The 25,902-nt window shown below is 48.2% G+C and overlaps 1 protein-coding gene across 1 annotated transcript in view; it reads right to left on the bottom strand.

Annotated features, from left to right (window-relative positions):
* Positions 1–5,320: 5,320 nt before the first annotated feature.
* The window catches only part of EGFLAM (EGF like, fibronectin type III and laminin G domains), a 189,398-nt gene continuing 168,816 nt past the window's right edge, over positions 5,321–25,902 (bottom strand). The window contains exons 19-23 of the mRNA XM_040262359.1: positions 22,794–22,872; positions 19,058–19,201; positions 10,572–10,655; positions 7,294–7,397; positions 5,321–6,473 (exon numbers count right to left, since the gene is read on the bottom strand). Coding sequence (XP_040118293.1) covers positions 6,319–6,473; positions 7,294–7,397; positions 10,572–10,655; positions 19,058–19,201; positions 22,794–22,872 — 566 coding nt within the window. The 3' untranslated portion in view covers positions 5,321–6,318. The remainder of the gene's footprint in view (positions 6,474–7,293; positions 7,398–10,571; positions 10,656–19,057; positions 19,202–22,793; positions 22,873–25,902) is intronic.

Raw genomic sequence — 25,902 nt, 5'->3', positions numbered from 1 at the left:
CAAGACTTGATCCTGGATGCACACACCTGGTGCAGACTCAACCCTGGAGTGTGGCTCAGCTGGTGTACAGGACTGGAAGTCACTCCCATAATTAGGTTACTTGTCAGTCGGCTGTGTGTTAATAGAAAGGGAGGATATCCCCGGTGGACCTAACTCATCAGGAGAGCTCTTAAAGAGAGACCAGGCCTTTCAGAAAGACTGCTGGCTTTGAAGGAACAGAGAAGGTGCCCCATGGACTTGGAAGAGGGCCTGAGCCTGTGATGACCCTGGCCCACGCTGGTTTGAGGAAGAGTCTTCACCCTCCTTTATATTCTCATTGCATCTCCTCTGGGTTGCTTTGCATATGGTGAGTGTCTGTGGTGGTCGGGAGGTGCTCCAACAATGCTTGCGAGGACCCAGGAAATCATTTTGCATCCCCACCCTCCATCCTGAAAACTTCAAAGCCTCCGAACAAACTCCAAACAAACAGGCTTCCAGACCAGATCCAGTCACGTGAGAGTGAATAAGGCCCCAACCCTGGGCAAGTCCTCTTACCTCCCCTGCCCTCTCTGAGGGGCTGGACCTGGAGATCACTCAGCTTATTTTATTTCTGAGGGATGTGGTCCAGACTAGTGGGCACAACTACTCTATTGGACAGTGTCCCCCACTTCATACCCACAGTTGCCCTGTGAACCGTAAGTTCTGTGAGAGCAAAGAATGCCTGCAGCCTGGGCAGGGGGTGGATGGGGGGCGGGAGTGGGTGGTCCCCCCACTCCCTGTCCTCCACAGCCCTCTGGGTCTCTGCCTCTGTTTTCCTTCAGGCCATTTCCTAACAGGGCTTTGCGCAGCTAATCCTCTGGCCTGGTGCCTGTTACTGGTGTTTCTAAATGAGTGTAGATGATCAAATTCCTTGCACTTCCTTGACCTTCCTTCTCACGGATATTCCCACCCAAGTTCTCTTTCAGACAAGCTGGAAGTGCAGTCCCTAGCACCAGGCTGTCCGAGGAGGTCAGAGCCTCAAGCCGGACCCCGGCTTGGAGGTGAGCTGCTGGGACATGGTGGGGGGCAGGGCCGATGGTGGAGGGGAGGGATACTACGTTTTCCAAGATCTGTGTGCCTTGGATCTTGAGCAAGTCAGAGAGATAAAGAGAGTCAAAGAGCACTCATCCCAACTGCTGAGACACAGAGTTCCTCTCACGTCTTTCCAGGAAAAGGCGAGAGTTCCTGGAGCCGCGCACTTTCTAGGATAAAGATGTCTCAGCAAAGGCAGGAGGAGGAGGAGGAAGAGGAGGAGAGGCAGGGAGTTTTCTCTGCTTCTTCCCCTTCTTTTGGACTTCTCGGCTTGGCCAGGGCCAGGCAGGGGCCCCAGGGGGAGCACCTCGATGTTTGGAAAGAGCTTATGGCAACTCCCCCTGAGTGCTGGAGGTTATTTGTGGAGAATGCAAAGGAGAGAAGGAAAAGACTTACAGCCCAGACCTCATTGCTTGCCGGGGGCCTGAATCCCCTCTCCGACACAGCAGCTCTGGTCCCTGCTTCCAGGTTTGCTCAACCCAGAGTCCTGGCAATGGGAGAGCTCTGGGAGAAGGCAGACCTGGAGCTGTGATAAGAAGCTGGCAGGCAGACACTAGGGGACTGGCCCCAATCCCCCTCACCCACAAGACTCTCCTGCCAAGGACAGCTAACCCGAGGGAGCCCCAGAATGCCACTGGGCAAGCCTGGGTGGGGTCTACCAGCCGCTGCATCTGACTGCAGGTCAGGTCAGGTGCCTCCACAGTGAAGCACCGTGGTCGTGTCCTTGTGCGAGGACCACGGGCAAGTCACTTGGTCCTTGCGGCCAGCTTCTGTCTTTGTGTGTCCTATTGGCCTTGCCTGTCGGCTCCGGCCGTCATCAAAGGAGGACAGTTTTGGAGATCCAATATCTGAATGTTCTTACAATGTGAGGTTGAAGTGCAATTACTCACAGGGCCTGTCTCAGAAGCCAGACCATGCTGTTGAGCCGGATTAGTCATTTTGCTGCCTGTAAGCATACAGACACCTATAAACTGGAACTTCCTAATGGCAGCCTGTCACTTCCACCGAGGCCCACCAGTTGAATGCCTTCTGACCCCGTACTCCACATCCTCATCAAAGCTGAGGCAGGACAGCTGGTATTTTCTGTGCGTGTTTAAGGTGCGCTGTAGAAACACCAAGGGATGATGTGGTGATGACAATGCCTCCCCCAACCCCACTTCTCCATCTTGGGAGGTAACTCTGTAGGCCAGGCTGAGTTATTTGGGATTCTGATTTTGACTCCATGCCACCAGCCCTCTCCCCTCTGGGCTCCTTCTGGATGGCAGTCCTGGAGCTCTTCTTTCCTGCCTTTGATATGATAAACACACCACCCTTTTTGGCTAAGGGACTGGCTGGCTGTTGCAGGGCCCACGTGCCCCACCTTCCCCTTCAAGGGCAGCAGCTGTGTATCTGGACTGGGAGGAGCTAGAAGAGGACCAGAAGGGAAACAGGAAGCAGGGAATGCTTTGTCCAAGACCCTCTCCTCAAGGATGAACCATCTTTTCTGTGAGAAGCTGGAATTCTCTGCCTTTTTTTTCCAGCAGCCAGGTTCCCTCTCAGGGGTGAAGCAACCCTGGGGGTGGAGGGGGGGGAGGGGGGGCAGGGGGCTGGCTGTCAGGGCTCTGAGAGGGGCTAGGAGCCCTCCTATTCGCGATGCCCTTTTCCTTGGGGAACTCTCAGGGGATAAAAACAAGCTCGCTGAGAACCATATTTTTCTGGGTGAAAGGTGAAAAATGCAGCATTTCCTCCAAGTGGAAAGCACTGGGTCCGCCAGCTCTGGGCACATTTCCGAGATCTTCCTCCCACTCGGGGAGGAGGCAGGCAGCTCCTCGCAAGGGGGAGAGGAGAAGAGGTGGGCGGTGGGTGGAAGGAGGGAGGGAACCGGAAGGGAAGTACCAGTGGCTCTGTCAACCGGGGCTGTTGGGCGTGCGTGGGAAGCAGAGGGCCTGTTTGTGTTGGAGGCGCCTGGGGACTGGACGGAAGGCAAAAAAGGAGGAGCAGGGCAGCCGCTCAGGGTGTGCCTGACCTGCAGGGGCACCGAGCTCCCTGGACTCTGGGGCAGCGAGGGGACCAAGAAGACTCCACGGGCCTTCCTGAGAGATCCCACAGGCAAGCTGAGAGGAAACACAGGGTGCATGAAAGTTAGCTTTCCTAAGAAAAGCAAGAACGTTCCCCTCCCTGACCTCACCCCAGCCGTCCTTGCTGAGAACACATGGGAAGTTCGGGGGAATTTTCTCAAATCCTGCTTGTGGGACAAAAACTTATCAGGAACCCATGCTTCACGATATCCTTCCTGGGCAGGACAGGGGTGGTGGGCGTTAACCTCCCAGCTCACTGGCTGCCCCTCAAACCTCTTCTGGCAGCCAGGAGTCTGGCCAGCACTCCCCTCCTGCCTTCCACGGAGCTGCTGCCACAAAGCCACGCAGAGGTCCCGTCCCCCGCCAGGCCCTGCTCCTCAGATGGAACATGGCAGCAGGTGGAATGGGGACAGGGAGCAGCAGGCAGGGCTGGAGGAGGAGCTAGTGCCTCCCCACCTCAGCCGGGCTGTCACCGCAGCCTTCCAGGACTTGCTGCCGCAGACTAATTAGTGCTGTTGGCACTAACGGCCCTGACTTCTCACTCTCCCTGAATCCCTGCCTGGGGCCATGCGACTAACACAATGTGGCAGAAGTGACACAGGAAGGTCCAACCCCAGGCTGTCAAAGGCCTTAGACCTCGATTCTGGTGCTCTTGCCCTCCTCCATCAGCATGCAAAGGGCATGTCAGGCTGGGCCACTGGTCCCAGCAGGAGGATGGAGCAGACCCTAGTCACCTCCCCGTCCTGGCCAAGGCCCTAAGTGAGCCACCCTACAAGTGTGAACAAGTCCTGCTGAGGCTGGAAGAACCACCAAGTCAAGCTCAGCCCGGATCAGCAGGGCTGCCAAGCCAACCACTTAAGGCCTGGAGGCAATCAACACATTTCTGCGGTATGCCACTGAGGTTTTGTGGTTGCTTGTCAGGCAGCATTATCAGGACAATAGATAGCAGATACACTTAGCAAGGAACCTGGGGGAGCCACAAAGCCAGCCTGAGTTCTCCTTGGGTCTCTTGCTCACCTAAACCCCAATCTAATCCCTTAGCATCAGGACAAAGTTTTTATCCTCCCAACCACCACTGCTTTTATAAAGTCACCCCACGTTTCCTGATTTGGGGCCACTGAGAGGGTGAAGGAGCTTGCTCCCAGCTTGGTATATACCATCTCTTAAGCCTGTTCTCCCACCCTGAGCCTCCCATGTGTTCAGCTCCTCTTGGGTCCCCCTACTCTGGTGCCCTCTCACCCACAGCATCTCTACGGCTCTGACTCCATCACATGTCACCCCTCCCCTTCCAGCCCCTTTTGCATCCCACCCAGAGAAAGGCAGTTCAGCATCCTCATCAGCTCCAACACACACTCCTGGGTCCCCACCCCCAGGTTACTGCGTGTTTCCCTGGATAACAGTCATAGAGAGAAACTGCACAACTCTTCTGGCTTCAGCTCTGCTGAATATTTTGCTCAAATCACTTTTTTTTGACTGAAGGCAACTGATTCAAAATGTGACTCACCTGGAGTTGTGAAAGCAACTCCATTATATCTTGGAAGCCCTGCCCCTGGATGTTTCCAAGGAGACGGTGTGGAGGTCAGCATGGTAGGGAGGTGGTGACACCCACTTTCCACCATGTACCTTCTCAACGCTGCACTCACAAGGTGACATTAGGTAGGAGAGGATGAATTGTTGTTACCTTTATTGCTTTGGGATGAAGCATCCTGGTCATCAAAGGTCCTCGAAGACAGGAGGCAGGAGGCTGACATGTAAGGTGAATGTCTCTAGTTTATTTATTCATTTTTTAGAACTCTTAATGTGCCTAGAACAGTGCTTGGTGCAAAGTTTCAAGCCTTCGCTGAAAGCCTGCTGCACAAGCAAGAGTAGAGTCACGGCGGAGCTACTCGTAGGTGCCTCTGTGAGGTGGATCATATCTCCCTCCTCTTAGGTTGGTAGCAGCATTCATCTCACCTCCCTCACAAGTCCCAGCACAGGGGATCTGCCAGGGAGCCCGCCATCCCCAGGGTCACTCATGAGCTGGCTAAGCAGCACCATGATGACTCCTAAGGAAGCAACCTTGCTTCCCTGATTCTTGTCCAGATGCTCAGACCAGGCCGAGGCTGCTCCCTGCCCAGCCTCAGAAACACTTGACTGTATTCATGTCCATTTCTGGACACGGCCCTGGGAGGAACCAGGAAGCCCTCCACGGGTGAATGAACAACCAAATGAAAGCGCAGTAGCCTTCATCTCCTTTATTCAACTGTACTACAGACATCCCCCTCTCTCAAAACCAAGACAGTGACCCTCCTCAGTAACGCAGGTGCCCTCTCATCTGCTTATTCAGGGAGCTTCATATTCGCCTCTTTGAGCCATCTTTTACCCAGAGGGAATGGTCAGCTCCCCAAGGTGCCCACCCCACACTGCTGATGCCACAAAGGGCCCAGACAAGTCTCCTTTGGGAGAAAATTCTAGGAAGTGTGCGAAGAACTCAGGGTCGTCCACTCAAACTCGCAAAAGTATACCGCATGGACAGCCCGTTGCTATAAAAATATACACATACAAAAGGACAGCTACAAAATCATGGTGCCCGTTTTCTGAGATTTGCATTATAAAAAGTAAGGATTTCTCATTAAAGGTAAACTTTCCAGGGTTGGGGGGCGCAGCTTCATAATTATGATTCTATCTCTAGTCTCCCTTCATCCTTATTTTCATAGTCAGAGCACATTGGATGCAGCGAGGAGGGGAAGGGGTTAATCCTAGTTATTCATGGGCCGAAGTGAGAAAATTGAGGTTCAAGGTTTTACAGTCATTCTGCTGTCAGTAAGAGTGTGATGAGTCAGGAGAGGAGAGAAGTATTTTAATACTGCCCTTTGGGTCTCTCTCTTTCTTTTTTTTTTAAATGAACTATGAATCACAACACAGTCATTGAACTACAGCAGACGGGCTCGGAAATTCGCCTTGATGTGTGCTCTCTGGCAGCCACCTCACACTCAGCGGACAAAGTCTCAGGCTTCCTACACAGACTGTTCCGTTGGGTTTGGCCCACAGAGTGTCAGCAGGAAAGGCCACCGAGGGACTCCCGCCTCGGTTCTAGTTTCCCATCAGGGTGAACTTGCTCCTTGAGGACAAGACACACTCCTGGTCCCCAGGCCTCTGTGTCCGGCAGGGTCTCAGGCCCCCAGGACTCTCGGGATAGAAGGCTCGGTCTTTTGGGCAGGGCCAGCTGGTGTTACTTGGCTCCGCAAGTGTTGATGTTTTTCCCATCCACGGCGTCTTCCACCAGGGAAACGTGGTAATCGGTGGACAGTGTGAAATGAGAAATGCAGCCCACGAGGCCTCGCATGTACTGCCTGTTAGTGTGCAGAGCGATTTCCTTCATTCCACCTGCCAGGAAGCAAGAGGGAGATGACCTGAGCCAAAGGGGAGGACGTCTCTGTAGGATGCTTGAGTGGCTACTGACCAGCACGTCCCTCGACTGACGGGACAGGTGAGGGTGCAGAACCTAGAACTTTGGACATCGCATCTAGTTTATAATTAACCTTGAAGGGACAAGTTGACTTGGGTCAGTGAGATACACAACCAGAGCAGTTAACTATCTACCTCATACATGATTTTCTGACCTAGCTGACCACTTAAAGCCACACAGTACCTGGTGAATTTTGAAAAAAAGAAAAAAAAAAGAAATGTTGTATAATGTCAACAATATGTAGTATTGATAAGAGATGATGCCATCTTAAACCAAAAGACATACACTGATGTTGAATGCTTTCAACTAAGTTCACTTTTAGGAAACAGCATACAGACAGAGGTGTCTTTCCATGTTTATGAGTCTGCATTAGTGGCTTCTAAGCTATTTATAAAAATACCACTCATTCTAATTCTGCGAGGGGCCAGAAAGACAGATACTCCTTCCTCCAGGAGAATTCCAGGAGCTATATTTAGCAGGTTCCTGTTCTATAAACAAGCAGGGTTTTCCTGGTGGACTGGTCCACAGCACAAAAGCATCTATGTGTTTCCTGACCCCTCAGCCATGAGTCAGAGGTTCAGAAAATGGAAGAATGGAATATCTGTAGAGTTTCCTGATTTCCAAGTATTTGACTGATCAAGTGAAGTGCACGACTTTGGGAAGCCCCAGCATGACAAAGGGAAGACTAAGAAAAGGCACTGGATAGTTGAGGTTCCGCTGGAGGTCAAGGTCACTTACCCACATACAGAGCTCCGTTGATGTTGAGCTGCCTCATCATGCCAGGTGACTTGCCTGTTCTGGCCCCATAGTCATCCACGGTTATCTTTCCTGATTGGCCATCCCTGTAAAAACCACCACCAGCTTTGGAGCTTCATTTAATCATTCAATCATGTACTCATGTTAACAGAAATGTATTCAAGTCCTTACTAAGCACCAGGCACTATACTAAATGATGGAGCTGTCAAAATGAAACAAACCAAGAAATCACCCAAATTCCTGAGGCAGAAAAAAAAGAAAAAAGAAAAAATTTGCCAGTGATCACACAGTGTCACCACTCTATGGTAGAAGAATGCCCAGGTGCTGTGAAATCCTACAGGAGATGGAGAGAAGGCCAGGGGAAACTTCTCAACGAAGATTCTGTCTGAGATGCATTTTGAAGGCTGGGTGAGTCAGATGAAGGAGAAGGGTAAAGCAAACAGCAAGTGGCAACCGCAAAGAGAGAAAAGAAACGGGGGTTTGGACAGTCTGAGCATACAGAATTCCAGAGGTGGGAATAGAATAGGAAAATGTGAAACCAGAAGCAGATGTTGAGGGGCAAAAGGAGCTTAGAATTTATTCCGAATGTGGGAAGGAACCAGCGAACTTTAAGGGGAGGAGTGGTGGTGACATGGTGACACATGTTGAGTGTGGATGTTATTCTAAGCACAGTGAGAAACCAATGTGGCAGTCCCCACTGGCGGATCACTCTTGGGAGAACAAAGAATGGTTTAGAGGCTTCTAAAGGACCCATGTGGTGCGTGCATGCGTGCTCCGGCGTGTCTGACTCTTTGTGACCCCATGGACTGTAGCCCACCAGGCTCCTCTATCCATGGGATTCTCCAGGCAAGAATACTGGAGTGGGTAGCCATTTCCTCCTCCAGGGGATCTTCCCAACCCGCACATCCTGGAGCTCCTACATTGGAAGACAGATTCTTTACCACTGCGCCACCTGGGAAGCCAAAGGATCCAGAGTCACCCAAAAGTGACTCTGAGAACAGTAGGATGGAGGCGCTCCTCTGTGGCAAGGACTTTGCATTTTAAGCGGGTTTCCAAAAACCAGCCACACCTCTTCTCCTCCTTCTCCAATGAGTTCTTTCTTGTCTTTTACTGCCTTTTTTTTTTTAAAATAGCCATCACTTCTTGTTTCTCAGGTTAACAGGAACAAGAAACTCTCTTCTCTCTCTGATGATGTGAAAATCTTTTTTTTTTTTTCATTCATAGTTTGTTTCCTCCAAGTTGCTTTGTTCTATGTGTCTGTTCTGATAGCCATGTCTGATACTAGAGATTTTTTTTCAAATGCTTAGTGATCCCCGACTGCCACTGCACAGTTCGGTGCTGGGGACTGAGGAGGGGACCGGAAGCGCTATGGGAGCCGCATGTGCTGGATGGCTTCTGTGACTGTACTGCGATTTGGTGCAATCACTGGGGGATACCTAGATTTCCTACTCTACCGTGGGGTACAGACCTGGCTCTCAGCACTCTGGAATCGCAATGGGGGGAGATTTATAGGGCTCTTAAGAGTCAACACAGAACTTTCACATAGTTTCCAGTATTAATAGAGACAGAGTAGACTAGTCCAGTGTTTAGCTATACCTAACGTCTCCCATTTTAAAGACCCTTATTCACTTTCTCCAGAGAATTGATTTTCATTATTCTTCCATGGGTAGGGAAAGGGCAGCATGCCAGCTATATGAAGTAGAAGGAGCTTGAGGTCTAGCACCTTAAGTAAGATTTTTAAGCCAATCTGTTTTCAGCCCCTCATTTACCTTCCAAAACTTCTGGGCCCTACTCCTTTTTGGGAGGGGAGTAGGGTATAATGATAAAAATTTGTTTGCATAAACCTCATTTATTGATAACAACTCTTCTAGCAACTAGCTTTAGAGATATTTCTAGCCTGTTCTATAATCACCCTTGAGACCACACAGCTTCCTCGTTTTGGATATGCTTTTTCAAAATCTCATACTGGAAGGATGTGATGGGCAATGCCTTGCCTGCTCTGACTGCTTTTCCCCATTACTTTAAAAATTCCATTTTCCCCACTTTATTTCATCAGTTCTAAGAAATTTTCATTTTTAATATGTCCAAAATGAGGATAAACTTTATAATCAATGGCATCTTAGATTTGAAAAATGTAAAATGAAGAACCTAGAAGCCACCTAGTCTGAAGGATCTTGGAATTGAGCTGGAGTATGAGCAGTTTGAGGCTTCCCCAGGGGCTCAGCAGTAAAGAATCAGCCTGTAATGCAGGAGACCTGGTCCGATCCCCGGGTTGGGAAGATCCTCTGGAGAAGGGAATGGCTACCTACTCCAGTAAATATTCACTACGGGAAGACATCTCTTTTTAACAAGTCAGAGTTGGGGCTTCATCAGAATCACTCTCTCAAGGACTTTCAAGGTCACTTGGACAGCTGATGGGCACAGGTCTGCCTCTGTGCCTGCCACATCCTCTGGAATCGAAGGCAAGCACAGTGGAAAGAAGAACGGGGGTCCAGCAAGGCTATTTCCATCATAGCCTATACATGAACTGAGTAGGAAACCGACCATGGTGGCCCCATGTTCCCCAAGCTTCACTCATGACCTCACCTACTGACCTCCCCAGAAAGTACTATGGTATATTCTCAGGGAACCTGAGCCAAAGACTGTTCAGCTCATCTCGAGACCTGCATCAGGAGTGGCAGGACTGACATTTCTTTATACAGCTGAATTAGGACTTGCTAATCAGTTCCTAAAAATACATTTTTAGGAATATATACATAGTAAAACTAATTTCAAAGGAATGATTCACCCTAAATTAATCAGAAGTGAGGGTAGTGAGCTCTGTGAGCAGGGGGAGGATGTGTAATTGGGGCAGGGTACACATGGCTTCTAAGATTCAGGTAATGTAATGTCAAAAAACAAAAAACGGTGAGGGCGATTGCCTGCATAACTAGAATAGAAGCATTCCTCAAAGTCTACCTGTCCTGAAATCTCATCTCACTAGAGATATCTAGACCTCACTAGATGACCAGACCCTCTTCCAGTTTAGCCATCATAAAAGTCCTTCTCCAGAAGGCCTTTGTTGACTGAAGACTGGGAGTTCAGCCTTTCCGACCTGCAGTGGTAGTGATGGGCACAGGGGGCAGTTGGTACCAAGATGTCCCAATGAGTGGAATCAGGGATACTGGGATGCCCGGCCAGGCGGGGGAACGGGAAGTGAGGCTACAGGGACTTGGAGAGCACTCCCGTCAGCCCCGTCTCACCCTGTGACAGGTACTCACCGAACAGCCTTGACTCGATGCCACCGACCATCATTGAATGAGCCATTCACCATGATGGATGCCACACCACTGCCCAGGTTATAGCTAAAGGTGTCAGAGAACAAGACAGAGAACAGAAAAAAGTACTGACGCACAGGCTGACGGGCATTCATAAATGATTCTCAATGAGAAAGCTCTCAGGACCTCAGAAGGTAGTTTCTTTAACACAAAACAATGCTAAAAAGACACTAGGTTCCCAAATTAGGCCATGTTTTTTTATTTTTTAATTGCGGTAACATTTACTATCAACGTTTTTTTTTTTTTTTCTTGCCCATACTGTGCAGCAAAGAGGATCTTAGTTCCCCGACCAGGTATTGAACCTCTGCCCCCTGCATTGGGAGCATGGAGTCTTAACCACCGGACCTCTATCGAAGTCCAGTCTTAATCATTTGTAAGTGTTCAGTTCAGTAGTGTTAAGTATATTCACATTGCTGAGCAATCAATTCCAGAACTTTTTCATCCTGTAAAATCGAAAATCTGTACCCATTAAACAACTTCCCATTTCCCCCTCCCTCAGTCCATGGCAACCACCATTTTACTTTCTCCTTCTGTAAATTTTTCAATCCTAGGTACCTTATAGTAGGGTCAAACAGTTTTGTCTCTTTGTAACTGGCTTTTTTCACTTACCATAATGCCCTCAAAGTTGATTTATTTTAGGCTCCATGTATACTATTACTGTATAAGGAAAAAGAAGGACTTTATCATTTGTAATGTGTTGTACTAGGTTGAACAGTATCCCCCCAAAATTAATGAACACCCAGAATCTAAGTGAAAAGTGAAAGTGTTAGTCGCTCAGTTGTGTCCCACTCTTTGCAACCCCATAGACTGTAGCCCACCAGGCTCCTCTGTCCATGGGATTCTCCAGGTGAGAACACTAGAATGGGTTGCCATGCCCTCCTCCAGGGGATCTTCCCGACCCAGGAATTGAACCTGGGTCCAGAAACTCAGAAAGGGAACTGATTTGGAAACAAGGTCTTTGCATATGTAATTAGTTAAGAGGGTTTATATGCGGGTTATATGGGGTTAGGGAGGAAATCATACGTAGTTATTATTGTTGTTTAGTTGCTAAGTCATGTTTGACTCTTGAGACCCCGTGGACTGTAACCTGCCAGGGTCCTATGTCCATGGGATTCTCTAGGCAAGAATACTGGAGTGGCAAGAATACTCCAGGAGAGGCTCCAGGAGAGCTTCCTGACCCAGGGATTAAACCCACATCTCCTGCATTGCAGGCGGATTCTTGACCACTGAGCCCCCTGGGAAGCCCCATTTGGGGTTAGTGAAACCTTAAATCCAATACGACTAGTTTCCTTATAGAAAGAGGAAATTTTGACCCAGAGACAGAGACACACAAAGAACACCACGTGCAGGGGCGTGCAGACTGGAATGATAACAGCGATAAGACAAGGAGTACCAAGGAGTGCCAGCGATCACCAGGACCGAGCAGAGAGTCACAGAGCAGACCTCCTCAGAGCCCCAGAAGGAAGAGCCCCTGCAAGGCCTCCGGGGCGGATTTCTCGCCTCTAGAACTGTGAGATAACACATGTCTATCGCCACCCAATTTGTGGTAATGTGTTATGGCAGTCTTCAGAAACGAATACATGTGTTTTCACTTTTCAAAAAAACGGAACAGAACAAAACATTGCAGAGTAGGCTGAGTCCCAAAGAGTTTAAGGGAATTTGCCTAAAATCTCAAAGCCAAAGTATAGGACTTGCACTTGGGCTCTTACCTGCGCCCCTCCCCCTGCCACATTTTCTTGGATAGCAGATCCACTCCGAAGCTTTCTATTTTCTGTTTCAGTTGCCAGATACCCTGATATGCTAAGGGGATCAGAAGACTTGCATATGTTGTTTACCAGAGAGAAATATCCCTCTTAGTCCAGTGTTCATTCAATTATTCTAATTTAATTAAATACAACAAATATTTAGTGAGTGACTATTCAAGGCTGGGCACTGAGCCAGCTGCATAGATCACCCCTTGATAATATAATAAAGCCCATGTAATCATGCTTTTGAAGGAAAATGCATTCCACCCAGACAACTCTCTCCTCATGTTGTAAGAGGACATGTCTCTCCTTTAGCTCATTGGCCAAGAAACAGGAAATTGAGAGAAAACTCGGATTAGTCACTGAGCTCTTCTATGCACTCAAGCCAACAAAAGAGCAAGAATAGAAAGCTTTGGCTTTTCCCAGGGAAAGCACTATGAGTCCTTTCTTTAACACTGCAGTCTCAAAGAAGCCACACAGCCCATCAACATTTAACCAAGAATAGAACTCGGGTGACTTGACAAACTCTGAGACAAAGCTGTTGCTCTGACCCAGAAAAATCCACTGTTTTCTAATGAATTTTCCCACATCCAGTGTCTCCTTGTATGAAGCAGCCTGGAGGTGGAATTTTCAGATTTCATTATTTAGTGGCCAAATGCTTGTTGAAGAAATGAATGAGTATAAAGCAAGGCTGAGAGCTGGTTGGCAGAAATACAGCTGAACTACTATGTGGGCTTTTATGAGAGGCAGCATGGGGTGATAGAAAGAACTTGCTGCTGCTGCTAAGTCGCTTCAGTCGTGTCCAACTCTGTGCAACCCCATAGACGGCAGCCCACCAGGCTCCCCCGTCCCTGGGATTCTCCAGGCAAGAACACTGGAGTGGGTTGCCATTTCCTTCTCCAATGCATGAAAGTGAAGTCGCTCAGTCATGTCCGACCCTCAGCGATCCCATGGACTGTAGCCTTCCAGGCTCCTCCGTCCATGGGATTTTCCAGGCAAGAGTACTGGAGTGAGGTGCCCTTGCCTTCTCCGAGAAAGAACCTAGACACTTGGATTAGAGGAATCTACCTAGATTCCCAGCCTTGCCAATTCCTAGCTCTGTGATCTTGGGCAATTTGCTCCATTTGTCTGAGCCTCAATATTCTCATCTGTAAAATGGGTTAATAATACCTACCCTGAAGGATCTTATGGAAGGTTCAGTAAGATAATATATATAAAGAGCAGAGCACATAGTAGGAGACAAGCAAATAACCCCATGCCTGTGTGCATGCTAAGTCACTTCAGTCGTCTCTGGCTCTGTGTGACCCTGTGGACTGTAGCCCACCAGGTTCTTCTGTCCATGGGATTCTCCAGGCAAGAATACTGGAGTGGGTTGCCATGCTCTTCTCCAGGGGCTCTTCCTGACCCAGGCCTTGAACCTGCATCTTTTATGCTTTCTGCATTGGCAGGCAAGCTCTTCTCCACTAGCACCATGTGGGAATACATGCAGTGCTTAATGCAGCGCAGATAGAGCATGGACAGCACCTAGAGGAACGAGCAATAGGAGAAAACCGCCACCCAGAGTTAAGCCTGTCAAGCCTCTCCTGGAAGAGCAGTCATGTGTGAAAGTGAACCGACAGGCTGTGAATATGTAACCCAAACACCCAGGAACACCCAGGTCTCAGAACAAGGTGACTTGGGTAGGCCTGCAGCAGCACTAGACTGGAATGGGATTGTAACCCAGTGAATGGAAACTTTTTCAGTTGTGTTTGGACAAAGGACGGGTTTTCTTCTTCTATTCTCCAGCCTGGTAACATGCCTGTTCATCCAGATTGTACTCAAGGAGCAAACACGGAACCCAGCAGACAGGAATCCAGCCACCACTGCAGGTGGGGGAGCGGCCCAGTTGGCTCCTTGACGGCCTGACTCTCCAACCCCACCGACTCCCTCTCGGTTCTCGAATAACCTCCTGCTTGCCCAGACACCTGATATACATACCCCTGGAATTTCTCTTTCTTTTAAATAATAATAAATGGCCAAGAACAGTGATTGCCTTTGTTGGCAGAGGGCATGAGGGAGCATTTCTGGGTGTAGGACATGTTCTGTTTTGTTCCGAGTGGTGGTCACACAAGCGTTTGTATGTTAAAAAATGTACTGAGCTGAACACATAATATTTGTACACTTTATGTAAATTTTACCTTAATTAAAAACAATTTGAAGTATAGTTGAATTAAAATGTTTTGTTAGTTTCTGTGCTGTGTTTAGTCGCTCAGTCATGTCCAACTCTGTGACCCCAAGGACTGTAGCCCGCCAGGCCCCTCTGTCCTTGGGATTCTCCAGGCAAGAATACTGGAGTGGGTTCCCATGTCCTCCTCCGTGGGATCTTCCCAACCTAGGGATCAAACTCACGTCTCCCGCACTGCAGGTGGATTCTTTATGATCTGAGCCACCAAGAAAGCCCGAGAATACTGGAGTGGGTAGCCTGTCCCTTCTCCAGGAAGAGAAGCAGGAATAGAACCAGGGTCTCCTGCATTGCAGGCAGATACTTTACCAGCTGTTGCTGCTGCTGCTGCTCCTAAGTTGCTTCACCAGCTAGTGTACAGCAAACTGATTCAGATAATATTATATGTACATTTGTCTGATTTCAGATTCTTTTCCATTATAGGTTATTACAAGATATTGAATATAGTTCCTGTACTGTAAAATAAGACTTTGTCGTTTATTTATTTTATATATAGTATGTCTCTGTTAATTCCAAACTCCAAATTTATCCCTCCTACCCCTTTCCTTTGGTAACCGTAAGTTTGTTTTCTATGTCTGTAAGTCTGTTTCTGTTTTGTACATAAATTCATTTGCCTCATTTTGCTTTTAGATTCCATATACGAATGACAGCATACGACATTTGTCTTTCTCTGACTTACTTCACTTAGTTAAATCTCAATTTTTAAAAAAAAAAAGGTAAAAATATGTGAATGAATGAATAGATGAATAAATGCATGTCTGCTTTCTCTACAATGTCCCACGTACCTGGTGATAATGAATCAGTTATCTTGAACCCAGTTCACCTACTCAACCTGGTGCACACGAAAGGCCAGGAGTCTGAGCACAAAGGTGGGCCACCAGGAAACGACAGCAGGTGAGGCCTCTTGGAAGCCACTTGACTGCCTCCACGTGGTGGCACTTATAATTGGTCGTGCCTCCTTTAAAGCACAGCACAGGGTACTTGGCTAATGTCAGACTGCTTCCCTTTCTCTGCTGCATGAAAATGTTATCAAAGTCACATGGAAAATTAGTGGGTAATATCCCCAGTAAAGTGATATTTACACACCTAGTTTTATGCCCTATACATAATAATAAAACAAAACAAAACAAACAACAAAAACCATACTCTCAACTGAGCACTCTGATTCCCTTTCTTTAATTTGCACCCAAACCATGAATAACGTTTTTGTAGAATTCCATTGCTTTTCTTTATTCTCTGGCAGAAGCACTTTGAGCACTAAATTAGCAAAAAGGACAAGCATTTAGGTGAAGAATGTTGAGATTATACTGTATTATCTTAGATTTCCTGTTGTTTGCTTTGAAATTGGATCAAACACTAAAACCTCAAAAATGGTTGGTTCATCTACCCAATCAACAGGTTTACTCTCTAGGCTCCATTGATGTAAAAGCTACATGGCAGCAGCGCCTTATTCAAAATAATAACAACAATAATAATAACAATAGTAATAATAACAATAACAATAGCTAAATTTTATTTTATATAGTATATTGTGCCAGTTCCCCTACATATGATGTTTGTGATATGAGTTTTTTGAACAGAGTAAACACTTATCAGGGATAATCATTATCACTCACTAATAAGTAGACATGCCGGGACTTTACGTGAATTAACTCACTGGGTCCTCATGATTAACCCTTTCCTTTTCAGAGGTCAGATAACCTGCAGGTGATCATGTGGCCGTGGAAATCAGGCATGTCTGACTCTGAAGCCCTGGTTTCTGACCATTCCAGACTCGGTTTTTCAGGGTGTGGCTCCTGGTATCTTCCAATCAGATTCTGGCACTCAGCAGGACCTCCTCCACCAGCATCTCCGGGTGTGGGCCCAGGAATCCAGTAACCTTGGATAGGAGCCCCGCAGCTGACTCTGTGCAGGCTGACAATCTTAAACCACTGGCCACTCTCTGATACCTCTCCGCCCAGCCTCCCCCAGGGCTTCCGTACTTCTGAGCCGGGTGAATGATGTGGGGGGAATAGCTGCCCAGAGGAAGGAAATGCAGCGAAGCAGCCACACCAGGTTCCAGGCCCAGGGATGAGCACAGATGTCTGCTCTGGGGTGTGGGGGCTGAGCGGGGGAGGGCGCCCTTTACTCAGAACTTGGCCAGAACTCCAGGCTTAAAAGAGAAATGTGGGACCAATTTCCAGAAACCCGAAAAAGAGTTGGTAACCAAAGAAACACATCGGGATGGAGTGGAGTTTTAAGAAGGGTGCCCAGAGGGCATGGGGGTCTGGCCCGGGCAGGGTGTGAGAACCAGTAGGAGCTGCAGGGCAGCCAGGAGGAGACTGAGCTTCCCCGTCCAGCTAAGTTTTCGCTGGCGGTTTAGGGGGGAAGTTGGGCCTCCCACCCACGGCTGAGCTACTGTTTCAGTTCCCTTTTCTGGGCACAATCAAGTACTTGAGGCCTTGGCGAGGTTAACCACAGGAAAACCACAAGAAAATGGCTTTGGAGCAGCCAGCCTGAAACTGGGGTGTGAAGAGCTCAGCATTTGACCTTGGGGCTGCGGGGAGGGGGCGGAGGTGGTGCGAACTGCTCTCAGGCAGTCTCCAGCTTTCAACCACACTCTGCTCCCCAAAGTCCTCAACAACCATAGGGTTACATGACTGAGCATGCTCAGCTATGTAGGGGCAAGCATTGGACAAGCGACATTTCCTTTCAAAATGTCCTTTATTCAAATTGCCAAGACTTCTATTCTTGTACCCTGGCTGTCTGCAGTCCCAGCGCAGGACCCACTGAAGCCCCAGAACTCAGCCTTCTTCTTCTCTGTAGTTCCCTATCTCAGCTTCATCTATTTCAACTCCAGTTAATTCCGTATCATTTAGTGAACACTTGTGCAGGTCACCAGGTGGGGGATTAAAGAAGGAAAAGTCAGAAAAATTCCTTCCCCCATGGAGCAGATGGTCTAGAGAGCGAGCAGGGGTTTCAAACCGTAGCAGGCGTCAGAATCACCGGGAGAAACAGTTAACAGATTGCTGGGTCTCATCCCTAAAGTTTTTCTGGTTCAGTAGTTCATGGGTGTAGCCTAAAAATTTGTATATTTTTAACACGTTCCCAGATGATGCTGATGCTGCTGGTCCAGGGACTACACTTTGAGAAGCACAGTTCCAAACAAGATATTTCTACCCTCAAGTAAGGCTGTGTCATCACCATCTCTAGAGAAGCTCTTTCATGTTATACAGCTGGCCCCTGCCCCTTGGGAATCTGGCTCCCACCCAGCTGTCACCCAGCTTCTGGTGGTGAGATCTTGTTCTGGTAATTCTTTAGTTACTTTATAGCTTGTCGTTGTTGTTCTTTAGCTGCTAAGTCACGTCCGACGCTTCTGTGACCCCTTGGACTGTAGCCCGCCAGGCTCCTCTGTCCATGGGATTACCCAAGCAAGAATGCTGGAGTGGGTTGCTATTGCCTTCTCCAGGGGATCTTCCCCAGTGACAAATCTGAGAACAGTCTAAACTCATGTAGAACTTCTGGAACTGTCTTATCCATTATCACCTGAGAAGCACTTATAAAAATGCAAATGTGGAGTTGCTCTATTGAGGTATGAGTTTGTGCTTTGTTCTTTGCAGTGGGAGATTGGAAAGCAGGGCTTCTCCTTCCCAAGGCTCCACAGGGATTAGGGAGCTGAGTCAGAATATAAAGCCAGGTCTCTCAGCTAAATCTTCAGATCTTCCTGAGCTGGTGAGCACTGGGCCAAATACTCATGTCCATGCTTGGCAGGATCAAAGTCCTCCTTCTACTTCCTCATTTGTAAGTGGGGAGTAGATAGCAATAACATACTAGTACAGGAGCCACAAAATTGTTCTCTAAGTTCAGTTCAGTCCAGTCGCTCAGTTGTGTCCACTCTTTGCGGCCAAATAATAAGTATTTTAGGCTTTGCCATACAGCTCCTATTGAAACTACTCAAGGGTATCACTGTCCCATGAAAGCAGTCATTGACAATGCATAAATAAATGAGGGTGGCAGTATTCCAATAAAATTTCATTTACAAAAATGGGTGGGTATGTGTGACTAGTCGTGTCCAACTCTTTGCGACCCTATGGACTACTGCCTGCCAGACTCCTCTGTCCATGGGATTCTCCAGGCGAGAATATTGGAGTGGGTTGCCATGCCTCCCTCTAGGGGTTCTTCCCAACACCGGGATCAAACCCGCAGCACCTGTGGCTCCTGCACTGGCAGGTGGATTCTCTACCATTGAGCCACAGAAATGGGTAGGGGGGCCAGATATGGCCACCAGGCTGTAGTTGGCCAACTGCTGCTCTAGAGATGGATACTGGAAAGAAAGACCAGGAGCTTCAAATTGACCTGGAGCTTCAGGCAAGTTAATTCTGGCTGACTGTGTTCTGGATCCTCTGCAACCTCTGTTTGGCGTGATCTGCACTGGCTGAGAAAAATCACAAGACTATGCTGTCGGCAGCCAGTGTAAGGGTTACCTGAACACCAGGGCTCCATCCCGAAGGCCCAAGGAAATGAAGTCACTGTTGGGTCTCATGGGGCTGTCTCCCCTCCACAGCAACAGGCCATCTTTGGCAGTTGTCTTAAACCGCATGAATGCGTTTGATCTTGATCCTGACACCCTGGAGGAAAGACACAAATCATTACACCAAATCAACCAGTCTCCACCAACATCCATTTCTGAGTAATCCTGGTTTTGTCTGCCAGTTATAAAGATGGTCTAATCAGGAGATTAGAAAAGGTATCACCACTACGAGCCATGCCATGGGTCTAAAAGTCTGAACTCCTCATTCTACAACATGGAGTCTGTATCTCTTCCCAAGTGTGGTGAAACACCACAGAGAGCATTTGATGAGTGACAGATAAGCCAGACCCCAGCCAATGCCACAGTCCCAGCCTGTACCCCCAGTACACACCTCAGTCTTCCCTCCTTCCTGTCTTACCACTCACGAGCCCTTAGGAAAGTGCCCCCCATTCCTCCAAAGGAAGTGGTTTACTTAATTACCAAGAGATTCGAATGCTCAGGGCTATGATTGTGGCTGTGGATGGCCATATGTGGAGGTGATGTCCTTGAACGCAGAGAAGGAGTGACTGGACAGGGGGCAGAGTGTCAGACAAGGAAGGTGCCTCGATGGGATAACGGTCTTGAGAGGTGTTGGGGCAGAGGCAGGGCGGAGTGGAACAGGAAGCTGAGAGGAAGGAAGGGGTGCTCAGGAAGGTCAGGTCCCAGTCCTACAGCCTTGGCTGGGAATAAGATCACTGCTTATCAGTTCCTGTCAATGTTGGGATATTCTCATTGATTCTTGGGACTAGACTAGTTCAGAGATCCAGTTTCACTAGGAAGTGGCCAGCGTTTCATCCGATGAAGGGAGAAAAGCAACCATGAGGTCCTTAAATAAAAGGCGAAGAAAGAATAAATGCAATTTAATGTTGTTCTTCATAGCGTAAGATGGTTCTACTGGAAAAGTCCTGACCGTTTTCCTGTCACGTGTCTGTCTAACAAACGTGGCCTGCAGCTGTAGAGTGCATTCAGTAGTGACCAGTGGAGGAGGCTTTTGTCTAAGGCTTCCCAGAGCCTGGAATAGACAGGAAGAGGTCAAGTGTGCTCTCCCCAGACACGGTCTCAGAGTGGTGAGTGAGGAGCAGGGTCCATGACACTGACGACTTCGCCACCAGACCAGGTGCGGAGCAATCCAGCTGCGGGCTATTCCCTAGAGATCTGCTTTTCCCAGTCTTGTGTTCAAGGTTCCTTCCTTCCCTCACTTGCCTTGGATACACTGATTGGTACAAGTCAATCACACGGTTCCATTTCTTTTGCAGTGATTGGTTTAGGGGTAGGTCTGTGACCCACTGTTGTCCAATGAGATAAAGGAAATTTATCAGGAGGATTCTAGGAGAGTCTCTTCATTTCAAAGAGAGTCACATGAAAAAAAGGGCTTTTTTTTTTTATTGCACTGGATATTGCCATGATTTATAATTATTTAATGAGCATCTTAGGAATAGCTGTCTTATTACCATAAAGGGTATGATTGTTGCAAAATATGCTGAGGATAACAAGGCAGGAAAATGAGTCATTGATAATACAATTGATTCTCTGAATTAATCAACCCAGGATCCAGACTAAGTCTAGACAGTTCGTTATATGAAATAATATTTACCGTTCATGTTTAAGACATTTTGAGCTGAGTTTTCTGTTGTGTGTGTGTGTGTGTGTGTGTGCGCACTCAGTTGCTTCAGTCATGTCTGACTCCTTGTTACCCTGCAGACTGTATAGCCAACCAGGCTTCTCTGTCCAGGGAATTCTTCAGGCAAGAATACTGGAGTGGGTTGCCATGCCCTTCTCCAGGGGATCTTCCAGACCCAGGGATCAAATTTGGGTCTCTTATGACTCCTCTACTGGCAGGTGGATTCTTTACCACTTGTGCTTCCTGGGAACCCTGAGTTTTCTGTTACTTGCAGCCAAAAGCCTCTAATGGAAACAGACTCTGAATCTGACTTCTATCTGCAGCTTTACACACCTGCACACATAGATGCAATCTATATATATATGCACACAGGTGTTATTGAGCTTTCTGCTTTGGGGCTTTGAACCTCCTACTTGCACCAAACCCTTCCACTGCCCCAAACAACCTGGCGCCCTTCACTAAGCATCACCCTCCTGGTTTCTGGGGACTGAACACCCCTCCATCTCTTGGGTATAAGGACTTGAAGAAGGAATAGGGTTTCTTTGCTGGGACTCCATTTTGCCTAAGGCCCACACAAGACAACTTCAATAAACACAACATGGGATTAGAGAAACAAAGCCGGGTCTGTCTGGTTTGTGTTCAGAAACACCAGGGACATCCAATGCCCCAGGAAAATGTCTCTTAACCCTCTTTGTTCCTTAAAAAACCACCAAATTCCACCCTAAGAACTGTGTGACTTTGGCTTAAAGAGTTGCCTTAGTCTGTGACGAGGCAATCAACCTGAGACAATGGAAAATATCCAGAATGATTGTGCTGGCAGTCGGGTAGGGAGTGGTGCTCTGTAAACTACAAAAAGTGGAGGGGAAGGAAAAGAAAGAGAAAAGGGCAAACTGAAAGCACCAAAGCCAAGCTTACTAGATTCACCAGAGCCAGTCTTCCCCATGGGAAATAGCCTAATTAGGCTCTTCCAAACCAGGAGCTTTATAAGAACTGTGGTGTTGGAAAAGACTCTTGAGAGTCCCTTGGACTGCAAAGAGATCCAAAGCCCATCCTAAAGGAAATCAGTCCTGAATATTCATTGGAAGGACTGATGCTGAAGCTGAAACTCCAATACTTTGGCCCCCTGATGCAAAGAACTGACTTATTTGAAAAGACCCTGATACTGGGAAAGATTGAAGGTGGGAAGAAAAGGGGATGACAGAGACTGAGATGGTTGGATGGCATCACTGACTCAATGGACATGAGTTTGAGTAAATTCCAGGAGTTGGTGATGGACAGGGAGGCCTGGAGTGCTGAAGTCCATGGGGTCACAAAGAGTCAGACACGACTGAGTGACTGAACTGAACTGAACTGAACTGAAACCAGGAGCTTGGACTCTGGAGCAGGGCTGGACTTTCAGTCACCAGCAATTAAAAGTCCCAGCTGTGATGTGGGCATCTCTTTGGTCATGCTCTTGTATCCATCTGAAGAGAGCCAAGAAGCCCCCCACCACCAAACAGGAAAGAGCCTGAAGAGGACAGTGGACCTCGCTAGTGATGATTCAAAGTAGGACATGGACGTGGAGCTCTCTGCTTGGTGGGAGCCGTGCCAGAACCCTTCCACGGCTGGCTCTAGGCAGACCATGGCCACAAAGTAGCGTGAAGTTGACTCCCCTGCCAGAAATTGCACGCATGTAACCCTGGCTTCAGGAGCGTTGAGTTCTCACTGCTCCTCAAGGCCTGAGTATCAGAAATCCCAGGGCTGACCATTGTCCCTCTCTCCAGGCCCTTTGACCAGAAAGGGTCTGGGTTGTTGGTCATGAGGTTGGTTCAAAGGCTACATTTTTGTGGGTTTTTTTTTTTTGTATGTGTTGTTTTGTTCTAGTTTCTATGTTTATTTTGTATGTTTTCTTCCCCTGGGACTACAGCTAAATTCTCCTGCCTTCTTGGAGAATTATCTTCTGGCATGGAAGATAAGGAAAAGCTCTGGGAAAGATAAAGAGAAACTGACCTCCCAGGAGATAAGGAAGGTGCTCGAGGGGTCTTCTTACCTCTTGAGAATATCTGGATTGTCATATGTCAGGTAACTGCGGCCGATAAACTGCGGGATCTCAATAGCTTCTGTGATTGCTGAGACAGAACAGAAAACGGAGGTTACGAGCTATGCGGCTCTCTTGACCCCAGCACTCCACCACGCGGCAGGAAAAGACAAAGAAAGCCAGCTCACGGAAATAAGGCATTTATCAACTTGGCAGCCCCTTCCTCTTGGCTGCACAGGCACTTGGCCTGGTTTGGGATGACCTGGCCCGATTGCCTGGAGTTGGCGTCTCCCTGGTGGTCCCTCCCTGGGGCTGGCCGTCACCGTTATCTGCCTCAGCCCTACCGAGAAGGCCCTGCAATATACTGAACCTTGAATCATGCCCAGTTATTCCTGGAAGCTAAAGGGCAGGCCCTAGGCCACATGAGGAGCAGCTGGGGATAGCCCTGGAAGTTCTCCAAGGGAGGCAAACAGTCCCCTAACAAAATCCACCAGGATTTCTCTATTTGAAACCAACCTGGTCCAGAACCCATTCGGTCACAACCTCAGATACTGGTTAGTAATGGATAAGGCTTTGACTATTTTTTGTGAAGCACCTTCTGGTGTTCTATTTCACAAAATTTTTACCACAGACATACAAAGGAGCAGCAAGTATTAGGCAAGGGGAGGCTTGGGTGTTCCCATTTTATAGAAAAAGAAAATGAAGCACATAATCATACAGGATTTGCCCAAGATTATACAGCTAAGAGAGAAACAGACTGTGACCCAAACTCCGGCCCTCAGCCTACTTTCCAATATTTTAGAAGTGTTTCCTTCTCATTACTTTGTTTTCTTGAGGAATCACCCTCGTCCACACAGTGAATAAAGGAATAAGTTAAGTAATAGCATTTGGTGTCATGAATTAGGGATAATTTAGAGGATTTCTTCTAAAGAGATCACAGCAATATCACTTTCTTCTTTAGAAAGACAGAGAAATGGCAGTTTAGAAAGTTAAGGTAAAATGAATCTCATGTTCAAAGAAATGTACAAAATGAGAGAAAATAAGCCAGCTTATAAGTAGTTTCACAAGATACGTGGTTGGCACAAAGAAGACATTGAACTAAGGGCTCTACATCCAGGAGAGAAACAATGTGTAATTATCGACACTACAAATGATAGGAGAGTTTAAACTCAACTTCTACACATTCCACTCCAGTATTATTGCCTGGAGAATCCCATGGACAGAGGAGCCTGGTAGGCTACAGTCTATGGGGTCGCAAAGAGTCGGACACGACTGAGCGACTTCAGTTCAGTTCAGCTCAGTTCAGTTCAGTTTTGAGGACTTCCCTGGTGGCTCAGACGGTAAAGCGTCTGTCTACAATGCGGGAGACCCGGGTTCGAGCCCTGGGTTGGGAAGATCCCCTGGAGAAGAAAATGGCAATCCACTCCAGTACTATTGCCTGGAGAATCCCATGGACAGAGGAGCCTGGTGGGCTACAGTCTATGGGGTCGCAAAGAGTCGGACACGACTGAGCAACTTCAGTTCAGTTCACTTCAGTTCTACACATTAAAAAGAAGGGAGGAAGGAAAGAAAGAAAAGAAGGAAGGAAGAAAGAAAAAAAAATAACAGTAAAACACAAAACCCAATGACATTGCATGTGCGTGCTCAGTCATGTCTGGACTCTGCAAGCCCATGGATTGTAGCCCACCAGGCTCCTCTGATTTTCCAGGCAAGAATACTGGAGCGGGTTGCCATTTCCTCCTCCAGGTATCTTCCCCACTCAGGGATCGAACTCGCCTCTCTGGTGTCTCCTGCATTGGCAGGTGGATTCTTTACCACTGGGCCACCTGGGAAGCCCATGATGACATTGGGCCCCCAAATAAAAGTTCCTGTGTTGGCAGGTCACCCACAGCATGCTCCTGTACTCTTCATAAAAAGAAAGACAAAAAAAAAGGAAGGAAGGAAAAGAGAAGTTGGGGGAGGGAGAGAGTAAAAGAAAGAAAAGAAGGAGAGGAAGAGAAGCAAACATTTTTTCGAGGTAACTATCCAAGAAATTACTTTCTTGTCCTCTGAAGCAGCATGGCCCAGGACAAGGGGCTGTTGACCTGGAGGGTGTTTTAGAGTCGGAAGTGAACAGCTCTTTAATCTCAAATTCTGAGCTGCACCACCCTCTGGTTTAAGTGAGGAGGAGGAAGAAGGAAGAAAAGGAAGCTGAGAGAAAAAAAAAAGATGCAAAATGCCACAAGTAGAAAGTTGGTGGGAAGAGAGAAGACGGGGAAAGTAAATGTTAGAGGAGAAGAAAAGAAAATGTCAGAGAAGCAAAGGAGAAGAAGGTGTGGGAAAAAAACAACAACACGAAAACAAACAGCCAAGTGGATGGCAGCCCCAGGCAGGGGATGCAGAGGGGACGAAAAAGCTGTGGCTGGGGGAGAAGTCCAGGAGAAGCAAAAATATAGAAAGAAGAGGGTGAGAATGCGGTATAAGAAGCAAGAGTGGGGACAAGGGGGGACAGGGGGGCTTGTAGCTGGGCGAGCAGGCCCTGAATTGCCAGCTGCTGATGCCAGACAGGAGGAGAAGCCATCCCTCCCAGTCACTCTGGAGTCCCTGCTGGGTTTGGGTCAGCCCCAAGCAGGGCCCGTCCCTGCTGTTATTGGTCATGGACATGGGTCTGTGGCCAACAGTCATCATTCCCCTGCACCCCTGGAAATGATCAGGACGTGCTCTGCACCTGGACTCTCAAAGGGGTGTGTGTGTGAGCCCCGTCCAGCTGCTGACTAAGCCCCCCTAGCTCAGGGCTTCCCAAGACCCAGCCAGGAGACAAGTGTGTTCCCAGGGCTGGCAATCTCGGTGGGAGGCTGCAACCCCTCTGAGAGGTGTGTCCCCCATTACCCTCTGAAGGTGGTTGGCCGGCACTGAGCCCACAGCCTGGCCAGAGCCTGCCCTGGCACCAGCCCAGGGGCCGTCCCAGCTTCTTGGAGGACTCACTGTACTTACTGTTGAGGCAGTAGTTCCCACACTCTGCCAGATGCCAGCATGAAACAGAACAGGGCAGGTCAGAATCTCACAGTCACTGTAAAATCCCAATTGCTGTGGCTGTAGATCGCTGGAAAGCGGCCTCGCACAGCCCCTGGGAAGCCCTGCA

Source organism: Oryx dammah, unplaced genomic scaffold, assembly GCF_014754425.2.
Source record: "Oryx dammah isolate SB20612 unplaced genomic scaffold, SCBI_Odam_1.1 HiC_scaffold_20, whole genome shotgun sequence".
NCBI lineage: Eukaryota > Metazoa > Chordata > Mammalia > Artiodactyla > Bovidae > Oryx > Oryx dammah.
The sequence above is the reverse complement of the archived record's forward strand: the minus strand, read 5'-3'. Positions and strand labels throughout refer to the sequence as shown.